The sequence below is a fragment of the Pygoscelis adeliae genome, unplaced genomic scaffold, assembly GCF_000699105.1.
Source record: "Pygoscelis adeliae isolate BGI_AS28 unplaced genomic scaffold, ASM69910v1 Scaffold167, whole genome shotgun sequence".
NCBI classification, from domain to species: Eukaryota; Metazoa; Chordata; class Aves; order Sphenisciformes; family Spheniscidae; genus Pygoscelis; species Pygoscelis adeliae.
Window position 1 is genome coordinate 6,073,814 of NW_008825428.1, and position 13,479 is coordinate 6,087,292.

The 13,479-nt window shown below is 34.0% G+C and overlaps 1 protein-coding gene across 1 annotated transcript; it reads right to left on the bottom strand.

Moving 5' to 3' along the window:
• Positions 1 to 1,299: 1,299 nt before the first annotated feature.
• Positions 1,300 to 13,187, bottom strand: CEP44 (centrosomal protein 44kDa). Its single transcript, XM_009330694.1, has 10 exons — positions 13,066 to 13,187; positions 12,286 to 12,433; positions 11,150 to 11,296; positions 10,078 to 10,185; positions 8,489 to 8,620; positions 7,916 to 8,125; positions 4,792 to 4,861; positions 2,603 to 2,730; positions 2,303 to 2,340; positions 1,300 to 1,501 (listed from the first exon to the last, which is right to left on the bottom strand). Exons 1-10 carry the CDS (start codon positions 13,152 to 13,154, stop codon positions 1,444 to 1,446), a joined length of 1,128 nt encoding a protein of 375 aa, XP_009328969.1. The 5' UTR covers positions 13,155 to 13,187; the 3' UTR covers positions 1,300 to 1,443.
• Between the last annotated feature and the right edge of the window lie 292 nt (positions 13,188 to 13,479).

Consider the following 13,479-nt stretch of genomic DNA (forward strand, 5'->3'; position numbering starts at 1 on the left):
ACTGGTTTAAAGCAATAGCTCTAACTGTATAGGAATATACTTTTTTCCTCCTTTGGTAATTACTTTGCATAAAGATTTCCACAAGATGGTGCTGTAGTCCTATTTTAGAAAAGATCACCTATTTTCTGTTGAATTTGTCTCACATTTAGAAGAAAACCTCATTTCATTTCATTGTTAGGATAATGAACAGTGATTTGCAAAGTCTATTTTTAATTAAGGTGCAAAACATGTTCACATCATCTAACTTTCCAATCTTTTTTACTTTTTTCTTTTTTTTTTTTTTGAAACAACTGGAAAAGTAAGTTCTATTGCAAAAAGTCCAAAACCCCTCAGCTGAAGTTTATATAACATAATGGATCACCGTATGTTCTTCTGTTTGTATGTAAAATAAAGCCAATTTATATTCCATATGGTTACGGAAAAAATTCGTAATTATTGTTAAAACATATAAACCACTTTTTACAGCATAATGCCTAACAGCTGGTTTCACCTTTATTTGCAAATGCTGCCAAAAAAATCCACTGGTTTTGTGATATCAAACTCCGAAAATCTTTAAGTGAAGTGAGTATTATAGCACAAAGAAACCTTGATGCGATAGGCCACAAATTTACAAAGAGCAATAAATAAATAAATAAATAAATCTTATCAAACCTCACACATCTTTGGTTTGATTATATAACATTTATGGAAGTCTTACATCTACTTATGTCTCTAAAGAGAAATTTTAATATGGCTTCAAATCATAAAAATGTTGTGTATCTTTGTATACTGGATGGTCTCCATCTGTGCTGCTGGTCTTAAAATGTGTTGGGTGAGAGCACTAAAACACTCAACACATCTCTTGCAGTCAAAGTCTGTGGACTTACTTGCACGTTTTGGTGTTTGGGATCAAACTGACCCTCACTTTGTCAGTGCTAATGGAAGCCATAATGTGTTCGTGCTCTCCAGCTCAGCATGAAAATTTATATTTTAAAAAAACAGCAAAAAAGGTATATATTTAAAATCGTGTATTTAAGTTTTCATTAAGACTTATTCAACAGTACAGATGGTAAGATGGTATGTAAGAAAGCCTCTTGGGTGCAATATGCAAGTCCCAGCTGGAATGTTTCCAGCAGGATGTAAACCACGGTCCTCAAGTCTGCACTTTAAAAAACATATTACTTAGCACACTGCTAACAAATGTCAACACAAAAATACACTGCTGTAATGACTTCACTTTACAAAAGCGGGGGGAAGCGATTTGAACAGTTTTTAAAACCAAAAAATTGGGGCTGGGGTGAGGGAAATCAGTACACAGGTGCATTAGAAATTATTTATTCAAAGGAATAAAAGCACTGGTGATCATTACAAATTTGATATATTAAAAATTTAATGCTGTACAAACATACATATTAGTTCCGATATCCATAAGTCTACAGAGACCAGGTCTGAAGACCTGTGTTTTCAGGTCTTCTCAGAGGTGTTGCTTGAAGTTTTCAACAATTCTGAGGTTTCTTCAATTCTGAAAATAAATTTTGTTTACACACACACACACTTACTAAAGTACAGTAAGAAATAACTGACTTGTCTTTAACTTTCTAATGAATCCAAAATGCTAACAAGCAGCATGAAACCGTAAGTTTCCTCTCACACCCCCTTTTCCTCTGCAATTGGTTTGTATTTTAAATGCCTACCACATATCAATAAACCTGAAGTATACATAAAGAAATAAGTAACCCACACAATAAAATTAAATCACAAAAAAGGCTACGACTTTTTTCAGGCCAGGCACTTACAGAATAGAAATCTCTTGCTAAAAAAACATTATACTGCAATGCATTTCTCTTCAAGTGTAATAAAAATATTTCTTACAAAAGAAATTTTCATTACAGATCTCAGGGCTAGTATCAAACACACCTTAGTACAGTTCTCACAATGCTTAGCCTGAAATTGGTTTTACTTTTCCTTAAATAATAAGCAGAGATAAGATAGTGTAGTTATTTTTCAGGAAGAAAAGTTGCAAGTACCAGGGAATTCCTTTCAGGAGATAAATAATATTCCTATTCCTTGTCAACCAGATTCTAAACACTTTTTAATACTATTAAGAGTGCTTTCTATTGCTTTTTAGAAACCAAAACAGTGACTCATCCCACAAATACAGAACTGTAAGTGGATTTATTATCCAGTGGAGCCATAAGGAAATGCCACACCTGATGTAGAGACCTTTGAGGTTTGGAACACATATGTACATTTTCTATATGCCTTAGTCCAGTACAACTCCCTCCTGGGAAATGAATTCCTGCTGCCCTTTCCTATTACTTACATTTTACTTATCCTTTCCATTCTTTGTCTTGTTGTCTCCTGCAATTTAAAAGCAACAAAGTTAGTGAACTCTTCAAAGCTAACAATCTTCAGATGGACTTTCAACCTGAAAAAATCATAGAGAAAAATGTGACTTTAAGCACTGTTTACATATCAAAAGGATTTTTATGAGACAAACCTAGATGTAGTTTTGCATAGTTTCCTTGTTTTTCACTAGTAGTATATACAACTAAAACTAATGCTTACTTGTTCTCTTGACCTCAGAAAGGAAATCAACTAAGCATTTGCCAGTTTTACTTACCTTTGAAATATCTGTCAGACCACAAGAATTAATGGCCATGGCTTTGGGAGATGGGTCTGTGGATAATAGTGAGCTGTATCCAGACGACTGATGACGATTCTCTGGCATCTCCTCCTTTCTCTCCGTATCTATGGAGAAATACTCATTTTTGTGTCACCTTTGCCTTTTTGCTCTCTTATTGCAAGGTCAGCTATCAAATAGCTTGATTTACAGTATGTAATAACAGAAGAGAATGCATTGTTTAGAAAGGGAAAAAGAAAAGCTACTGGTGAGGGTCCAAAATAGGTTTCTCATTTTCTTAAAACAAGGTAAGTGCAGTATACTATGTATAACACACACAAGGCAAACTCAAAAGAGATTACTAGGAATGCTACCTTTATCCTGATTACAGTGAAATCAACACTTAAGAAAATCTAATTACTGGGTCAAACATTTAAATGTAATTTCAAATAGTTTACATTATTTTTATTGTAAACTACCTGTTCAAACATGTCTCTAATTTGTAAGTAAGCAGCAGAAATATAAACAAAATCATCACCTTCTTATTTAGCCTAAAATATGTATCAAGCTCTTGCCGTTTCCCTAGCTCTCCTCCCGCTGGGATAGGTTTAGCATCCATTCAGCAGAAACAGACTTTTCTTTTACATTGGGAAGGCTCTGATACTCTTTGCAATTTCAGCATACTATTGTCAGGGAAGAGAATTTAATACTTAGAAAAAGAGAAAAAAGTGTTCCCATATCCTCATTTTCAGTAAGGCCACCATCTGTGGATCATACCTTTGGAACATGTTTAGCTACACTATTCTGTATTTAAAATCATATTAAATTATTTTTAGTCAATTAAAATTAAAAAGTGTTTCTTTTGTACAGCTGTGATTCCTGAAGAGCATTACAACCAAAAAGAGCACCAAAGCATTCCGAGTACTGTACATTTCAGATGTGAGAGCTAAGACTGGCCGCATAACTTGTATGCCTAAAATTTCCTGAATCATATTTTAGAAAAACAGGAATAAGAAATTCAGAAGAATTCCAGAAGTCTGAAAATATGAAAATTCTCTTTTAAAGACCATCAGCCTGCTTGCTGACTATGAAGTCCTCGAGTGCCAGTAACATACTACTAACTTACAAAAGGAAGTAAACTTGTTGCAAGCTTTCTAAGGTCTGTAAAAAGAAGGTCCCATTTCTGAGACTTCAAAATTAAAACAAACTTTGACAGAACCAAGAAACTGCCCTCCTAATTCCCATGGAAACTAAATGACTGAGATTCCCTTTTAATTTCAGTGCAACAGCCTAACACTGGACAAAAACACCCAATAAGTGAGAACAGGAAACAGAATATCCTCCTTACTACTACTGGCAGGAGTAACAGCTGCCATAGGGAAAACAGGCCAAATTAATGAAGAGAATGATGCAAGGTAAGGGCTAAAGAGCTACCACTGATGAAGAGAGAAGAATTATTTAGGGCCTAGGGAATGTTTTTAATTTCTTTCCCACTTAAGGCTGTTTCATTTACTTCTTGTACGTTATCACAATTAAGTTGGAAATGGAAGAAAAAGATTTTGTCTTGCTCTTCAAAATAAGAAAATTTAGCAAAAATGCTAGTTGCATAGCTGCTGACTGCTTCAAAAGGGATGAAGCTATAGAGAATGTTCAGCAGCGATTTGAAAAACAACACGGATTACAAATGAAAGAGCCCTGATTTGTCCTGAGCCCCATTATAAAAGTAAAAAACAACATAAATGTGACACTATTATAACAAAACCGTGGCAGCAAATGTAATTTCTTTTGTGCTTATGAATAGCTTATTTTTAAAACATTATGATAACTGCTTTAAAGTGCAGCTAACATTATTGTTTTTCACAGCTATAGCTACAGCACCTCAATTAAATTTGCATCTTTGAGATTTTTAGTAGTTATTTATAACTATTAATTACTATGCTATATATGTTCATTAATGCTTTAAAAACTATTTCAGTAAATAAAGCTTCTAAAGAATAAATTAGAAACATGAAATGACTAGCAGGTTAATTTCTAATTTGCAGCATGCATTTAAATACAGAGGTCACTAAATTGCAACTGTCTACTCTAAAATTTAAACACTTAATTTGTAAGTAAACACATTTTAGTCAAGGTCAGCAAGAAGTGTTTAGCATATGATGTTAATTAAAAAGAAAATCATTAATACTCACCAGGAGAAACTGGAATCCTACTAGAAGTACATTCTTGACTTATATTGCTGAACTCTGTAGATAAGTCTCTCTGAAATACAAGTTTACCGCATGTTAGCCATTCACCCTGTTTAAATCATCTTTTGACTGAGCAAAAGTATACTTAAGTACTAATTATGTATGCATTTACTACACCATTCAGATATGTTGGCACTGCACAAATGTCTTTACAGGACTAAAAAAAATCCAAAACTTCCATACACACATTGCATTAAAAAACTAGTTTATTTCATGGGGGCTTTTTTAATATCAACATTGCGTTCGTAAACAGGTCAAAATCAGGTCCAAATATAGTGCATATAACTTAGACCTGTTAGTAGAATGAACAATCAGGCTGTTCTTGACCTGTGCTAACAATTACATCCTGACGTTGGCTGCCATTACCTTAACAAAATAAGTGTACCTTCTAAGGTACAGAAATGCATCTCCTTGGTGCTAAAAAATTAGCCTATAGATGAACTGAAATTCATTCCACTTAAATGCTTAGAATTCAAAAGTCTATTTTAAGCTAGCTTCTCAGGCTCCTAAATGAGAGGGCTCTTTTAAGAAAGGTTCTCAGTTTACCTCAATCTAGCTTAGAAAAGGTTGTTCATAAACAAGGCAACAAAATTAGTGTTGTACTAACAATAAGTGTTTCTGAGTGCAATTTTCTAATTTCAAAATAAAAAAAAAATCCAACACTCATAAACAACATCTACTTTTTTCACCAATGAGTTATCGTTATGATTTGAAATCCCAGCCTTGAACAAAGTATATCACTTTATATACTGGAGTAACTATATCAGTTAACAGGGGAATATTATACCCAAATAAGTGAATGAGGGAGAAATAGTAGGTACCGTGTGGGAAGAAGCTGGAAAAAACCTGTAATAATGGATACCTCTTTTAAAAAAAAAAAAAAAAATCTGCACTGACTACTTCTGCTCAATTCCTCTCATTGAAATGGATTTGGTAGCTTTCAGACTTTCCCAGAGCTAAATGCACAGCTGCTGCTACTTTGGCAGCAGTGCAAGACAGATCTTACAGTGTTCCTGCTACATTGATTAAATGCCAAAAGTTCCCTGAAAAATGCAAGAGTAAGAAGAAAGGAGCAATTCTGAATTGCTTCTATATCTGTGAAGCACAACTTGGATGGAATTTCATGAAACAAAGAAGCAGCAATTCTCTCGCCCAAAGGATTATTTCTTGGCAGTTTTCAAATGCCTACTGCAAAAAAGTTAGGGTTTTGAAGACTTGTTTTTAAATATAAAACCCAGCTTCTTTTGCTTTGAAAAAAGATAAGCAACAATGCCACACACAGACTAAGTTCAAACTTGTTTCTGCAGATGACTTCTTTCAGTAACATGCAGTACAGAAATATAATTATCTTACTGGAAATTTTTGAGTGATACTAATGTTAAGTATTTTCCAAATATTTTCCAAATACTATTCCAAACCTTTGAACAACTGCAATAAACATGTTACTGGAGTAATAATAAACCAAATTTACAGAAATAAAAGAACAAGCCTAGTCTGAAACACAAGCTTTCCTGTGCTGCTACTGTCATAAATGCAGCAACTGCCATAAATTCTCTTCTCTTGAAGAGAATACACTTGAAACAGGAGCAAAACTGTTGAGCCTGCTAGCAGAAGAAAACATTATCATTGGTGGTGTTATTTGGACATATGTCCACTGGTAATTAAATTACAATATCCATAAGAAATTGATTTCAAATGGTAAATCACTTGAGCCATTACTGACCTGAAACTGTGTTTAAAAAAGTGATTGAGAATGTCAATCCTTATCATTTGAGCTACAGCCTTTAGAAATAACCTAGTCTTCAGTCTGAACACTTCTCCATTTCAAGACTTCATGTAACAAGCACACTTTCAAGGCACACAGAAAAAAAAAAAAAGTCTTGTATACAAGTATTAGCGACATTTTCAAATTTGCAGGGCCAGCAACGCACTGAGAGCTCCTGGTTACAAGTAAATTCAACATTTTTACAACTACAAAGAAAAATGCAACACTGATCAACTATTTTCCGCAAGGGTTTTCAACTTCTGGAAAGGAGTTCATCTAAATCTTATGCACATCTTACGTGCATCTAAAGGATACACATAAGACACATACGCAAATACACTTTGAAACTAAGGCATGTGATCATAAAATTGATGCTGTGGTTCACTGCATCTCAAAGTACTTACATGTGCACATATATGAAATTATATAATGTGCATACAAGGACCTTTAAACAGCACGAACAATAATACAGAGTCTTAATGCAACAAAATACTTGGTTTGCTCTGACAAATCTGCCAAATGTAGCCACATCACAACTGTAGCACTTTCACGCATTTAAAAATGCAACGAACATCATGAACAAGAAATAGGAAGGCAGGGAGGGGAGGGGCATGCAAAAAGGAGAAAGACCATCAATTAGGCTAGAAATTTCAAAAATTCACAAACTAAGAATAGGATTAAAATAAGAATTAACTTTTCCATTAACCTTGTATTTTCCATTGAGCATGCCATCTATTTTTGTCAACATTAGTTATATAGAATGAAGACTTAATCTTCCAAAGGGAATATCTGTATCTGATTAGAGTTTGGAGAATTAAAAAAATTGATATTCAACCATATCAACAACAACATTTGCAGGCTGGTATAAGAAATTAAGAATAATGCAGACCAGAATAAGGAAACCCTTAAATGTGTCACTAGCATGATGAAATTCTCAATTACAGAAACATTAAGCTTTCAAAGACAGCATAATTAAGAGTCTTCAAAAGCTTCCTTCTACAAGTTCGTTAGGAAATGAAAACATTTTTAGTCATTACTAATGAAAATAGACTTAGCTACATCTGCTGTTCCTGCAAGGAAACAATTTCCAATGGAGAGCTTTGCTTCATAGAGCATGACAAAACCACAGAATTTAACAGTTAAGAAAAAAATACCACCCACTCCATAAGCAGCACTTCCATTCAGATCACGCCTTTAAAAATAGTGAAAAGCATACATCAGGAGGCACGAAGCACAGAAACAAGCTGACAGCTTTGTATCTGGGCAATTTCTGTTATAGAAGAAAAACGGAAGTTAACATACCTTTCTGGATTGCAACAACAGTTCTGTTTCAAGAAGCAAAACTCGACTCAACAAGTTATTCCAGTCCTTCTCATCTATGATCACCTTTCCTTTCAGTTTCTCTTCTAAAACATGTAGTTTATCTTCTATCCAGTCTAGCTTATGAAGCTTTTCCCGGCAATCAGCAAGCTGACTCTTTAGGAACTCAATCTGACAATTATCTCCTATGACCTGAGAATATTGAAATTAGAGAACGTGTTCTTATCCAAACAGATATAATTCAACATCTGACCAATGAAATTAAGTGGAATCTTCCTCAAGTTCAGTAACCACATTCTGCTACAGTAGAAAATTATTTTTCTTTCAGAATTGCCCTAAGATGCCTATTCATGGAACTCAGCTTTTAAAGAAACTGTTGACAGAACTGGCTCTTGAAAAGACAGTACAATTTAACTGGTTCTTTTTCAACTTTTTAAATCTATTTATTATATATTAGTTATACTTAAGGAGCATCCAGCTATCTTTTTAAAACCTTTATCCCTTTAGAAAAGCCCAAAATACATGCAGACAGCATCTTAAAATAAAAGTTCTTACCTGTTCACATTTAACTTCCACAACATCATGATCTAGGTACAATTCTTCTTCGTTACCTCCCTGTGCTGGAAGGGGTAGTGGATGAAGGTCATCACTAACTTCATTTCCTGAATGCCGTTCTACTTGAGGCTTCTTTTGAGCATGTTAAAAAAAAGAAGTCACTGGTGTTATTCATTACAAGAATATTTCAATTCATCAGCCAAGTAACTGACACAAAAGACCTATCATTTTAGTATTTATTTATTTAAATCTGACAATCTTACCCCAACTGGTTGCAAAACACAGAAAGCAACAGCAGGCAGTTTAATTTAAAATATCATATAGACATGAAAAAACTGTAAAACAAATATGCACACACTTTACCATATGTACTGTGTACCTTGGTTCCCTTCCATAAACAGTAATGAAGGCATTAATGTCCTCTTTTATTGCAAAGGTTGTTAGATTTCTAAGTGTGGATTGGGAGGTATGAATTTCGCTGTATGTATCAACATATGCATAGACAGTTCCAACATCAAAACCATGACTCAAAACATTCAGAAAAAACCAAAACGTTTAACTAGGAAGATTAGAACTCTCTCTTTTCCTTGACAACTGTCAGCAAAATAGCCCTACTAGCAACATGTTTCATTTCCTTTGAATGCTTCCCTTAGAGAGAACAAAATATGAGACAAATTTTGCCTTTCTTTCCAGTTGAATCAAGTCTTATGATCACTACCTGCCACGTAATAAGTTACCTAATGATTAAGAACTCACAATTACTAATTTTGTGCAGCATCTTAACACTTACGGATTCCTAGATGTTCTACTGAAGCTGAAACCCTCCTCTTCTAGGGAATTCTTAATACACTCACATATATCCCCATTCAGTTCTACCATTCAACAGCCAGAAGTGCCAGATAAGTCATTCCAAATATTTTCTTTGTGAAATTTTCCTCTGCTAAAACAGTATTTTCCTTCTAAATAGAAATCACCAACATTTAATGGGTAGTCACAGTCCTAAAAGTTTTGTACAGTTTTACTTTGCACCCTTTTAACAGAACGTATTAGGAAAGCTGTCTCCTCCACAGGCCAAGAGTAGCATAACGCATAAGATCAAGTATTACTCTTGTAAAACCGAAGCCAAGAGGAATGTTACACCAAGAAATCTTTGCTGAACAGATTTAGACAAAAGAGCAAAAAGCGTTTTGAAAGCTATGTTGAAAACATTGTAATGTTAGGCCAAAAACACTCCAATCTCCAAACAGGATGTATATTCTTTTTCCAATTGCATCTTCATTCCAACGCATCTCCATTTTCATTGCTATCCCTCCATTTGATAGAATTCAAATGGCAAACAACAGTACTAGATCATTACCACCAAGACTTTGAGATCAGCTACTCAGTAAAAGAGAGAAGCAATATCCTCTGTATTTCAGCTAGTATTTCAGTCAACCACACTTTGGAAAAAACAAAACAAACAAAAAACCCCAACAAACCACACAACTGGTCTGATCAAGCATTAAAACCTAAATGAAAGCACATATTCCAGAAAGAGCCTGACTTGTTAAAAATCCTTTAGACATACAACATAAAAACTATTTCCATACCTGTTTGAAATTCAGAGCACTGCCACTAGGATCAGCAAAGACATTATCACAATTTGACAATACTTCATATTTAAAAGATCTGAGTTTTTTCCTTGTTTGGGATTTAACCTTCAAAGTGAAGAGCAGAGAATATTATGCTTCTAACACAGGAATATTTGGGGGGGGGTGGGGGTGGGTAAGAAACACACAACATGGGGACAGGATGACACACCCCATTTTCTTCCATCATTAACAGGCAGGAATATTGTATGCACACACACAAACACATTTAAACCCCTGCAGTACAATAATGTCTAAAAAGAAAATTAAATATGACCCAAATTTACAGAGAAAACAGATCTGGAAGTGAATGACATATTCATAAACTCATTAACGCCTATGCAAGGCTGCGTCAAAGTTGGCCATAAAGAGAAAAGACAAAAGACTTGCACCAGAGTTGAAAGATAAACAAATATGAAAAAAATGTAGTTACGTCCTCAAAAGTGACAAATGAGATTTACAAAAGTCCTGAAGACTGTTATAAACTCAAAGGAAACAAAATCCTGTAAAATACGAAGACTGAAAATTCCTTTTATTGAAGCATACACTGATAAAAAAAAAGCCTTACCAATGTAAAATAAGTATGATTAATGAAAACAATCAGATTTGACATGTATACCACTGAAACACAAATACAAGTGTCATGTTTAAATTAAATGTTACCAGAACGTCAACATATCAGACAGTTTTGCTTTGTTTTTAAATCTACCTGCGAAGTCTACCAAGTTACACAAACATTCACTATATTGAGAATTATAAAACAAAATATATCACTTACTGTAAAGACACAAGTACTAGATTTATCTTCATTCTAATATTTTTTCATTTATACTACTAAGCATTGGCAGCTTTGTGTCTTTTGTATACCTGATAGCACTCAAGCATCTTACAACAGGACTTCATACTAATTTTCCCCCTATTTTGACTATCAGCGATGCTGCACCTTCAAATAAACTGGTCTTCAGCTTCTACCTGCAGCATCAAGCATGTCAAAAGAAACTTATCTCATAATAAAGTTACATTTAATCAGTACCTTATTCGAGTTACTTAATTCCTTATGTTTTTTCACCACACAGTTGATAATGTCACAAACAATCTGCATTTTTCTTTCTGCAAAGCCAAACTGAAGAAACTGCTGTTTTGTTAAAATTGGCTTATATTGAAATTGATCTCGAAGAAGCTGCAACAAAATAAGAGTTTACGTCACTTCCAAAATCACCACACAATTGTTGCAGAAACGGCATGCTCAGGTTCTTATTTTTCTACAATCTTTTCTTTCATTCTGCACTTCAGCAGTTAAACCTTTTCTCATTTGGTTATTTATACATACTCAGCTGTTTCTTCTAACTAGACTTTCAACATACCTCTTCCAGAAACGTTTCATTCGCATCACTCTCGTAAAGTTTAACTCACAGTCTTAAGATTCGTGAAATAAATTATTGTAGACATTAATGTTAAAAAAGTTAAACAAAAACTTTCCAAACTGAATGCACAATAAAAAGTTGTATTAACCTCAGCAAATGCATCAGAGGGCTAAGTAAGGCTCCCACAGCCCCTCTGTAAAGGAGTCTCTGCCCTCCTCAAATGGAAAACTAGCCTGAATAAGCTAGTATTCATCAATATATCAAGCCACCTTTTATAAAAATGCACTTAAGGATATTTTTAAGGATAGTTCAAAATTATTTTCATTCAGTTAAGAATTTGATTTGATTTCAATTTATAAGCTATTAAGAACTGGACTTTGTATATTAATTTTGCATGGTGTTTTAAAATAAGTGTATTTCTTAACAGTGTTTTCATTACAATTATTGAAGTTTGCTGTGATTTTTTGCTGGTTGTGATTTATTCTAAGGTCACTTCTATAAAACCTATTGTGTAATAAGTTTTTCAGTATTCTTACAACTAACATAAGACACAATAATATTACTGATTCTGTGGTTGTCTCAAAATTGAGATTTGGCTAACAACATCCAGCCTTATTTTCATGACAATCTAAATAAAGACTTGCCACACAGTGACTTACTACTCATCTTAAATCCTAACAGAATTACAATTCACATTCATTGCCAAAACTTTTCACTTTCTAGTAAAACTCATACTAGATGTTGAATTTCTATGAGGCCATACTCAAAACCGTGTCTCTTCTGCAAAGAACATGAAGACAGATACCTTATAAATAGCTTCAATAAAACGCAAGTCACTCTTTGCTGTGAGTTCCACATCGCACTTTACCAAAAGTTCTGCTATGTAAGTTGAAAAAGACGTAAAAGAATAGCTGATGATAGGTAAAAATGCAGCTGGATCACCCTTTACTAACCTATTGAAAAGCAAAAGTATTTTACACAGCAGAAAATAAAAAAAAGGCCTTTCATTACATGAATTCAAACATTTAACTTGAAAGGTGTTTTAATATAGCCAGCATGTTATACCCAAGTATCTCCTTCATTTTAAGGTTTTTTTCCAGGCATATCTCATTCAGCAGTCTTTACTGTTATCTGTAAAATGCTCAAAACATTTTTGTGACCCTCATATAATTTTAACATTATCAGGTCTAAAGCCCACCAGCATTTCCATCTCAACATTCAACACCTCCCACCCACCCCACCCCACCCCACCCCAATCTTTACAGGATGAAATTTCCTGAAGAAAGTTTTGCTAGCACTTACAAAAAAAATTATAAAGGTGAGAGATTAATCAAAAAAAAAGAGAAAAACAGCAGAAGAAATAAGAGCAAGATAGTGATACACTTCAGGTTTATTCTAAGGATTGCTCAGAACAGCAAAACTGCATCCTTTTATCTTCCAGTTCACATGTATCAAACCCCAACTTCCCACAGACATATGCTCTGCTTACTCATCACTGCGTGCAATGCTAATATTTACACATATCTTGTTTACACATCTTGCTGTCATCATGTATTAGCATAAGTTTATTCACACCGCCACTTACACTGTATAATCCACATCTCTTGGATAATTTAACAAGCGAAGTCCTTGTTCTATTTTTCTTAAACTTCCTTTTAGGTCTCCTGTTGCCATTATTTCAAATGTTATTCTTCTTTCAGATTATGAAATAAATGTAATATAGTACATTCTCCTCCTTAAAAAAAAAAAGTGGTGTACACAAAAATTACAAAATGCAATAGAATTATCACTGAAATTCAAAGGTTTTTGCTCCTCTTTTCTAGACACTACTATTTCCAAAGTGTTACAATACAGCACAGAGCTAGGGCTCGATACCAATTAATATCAGTCATAATCTTCATTCGTTCTAAATGGGATCAAGTAGTAATCCTCAATCCAATCAACTACCAAAGATCTTTATCTTTAAAGATATCTGAAAGCATATTAAGAATTTAGGGCT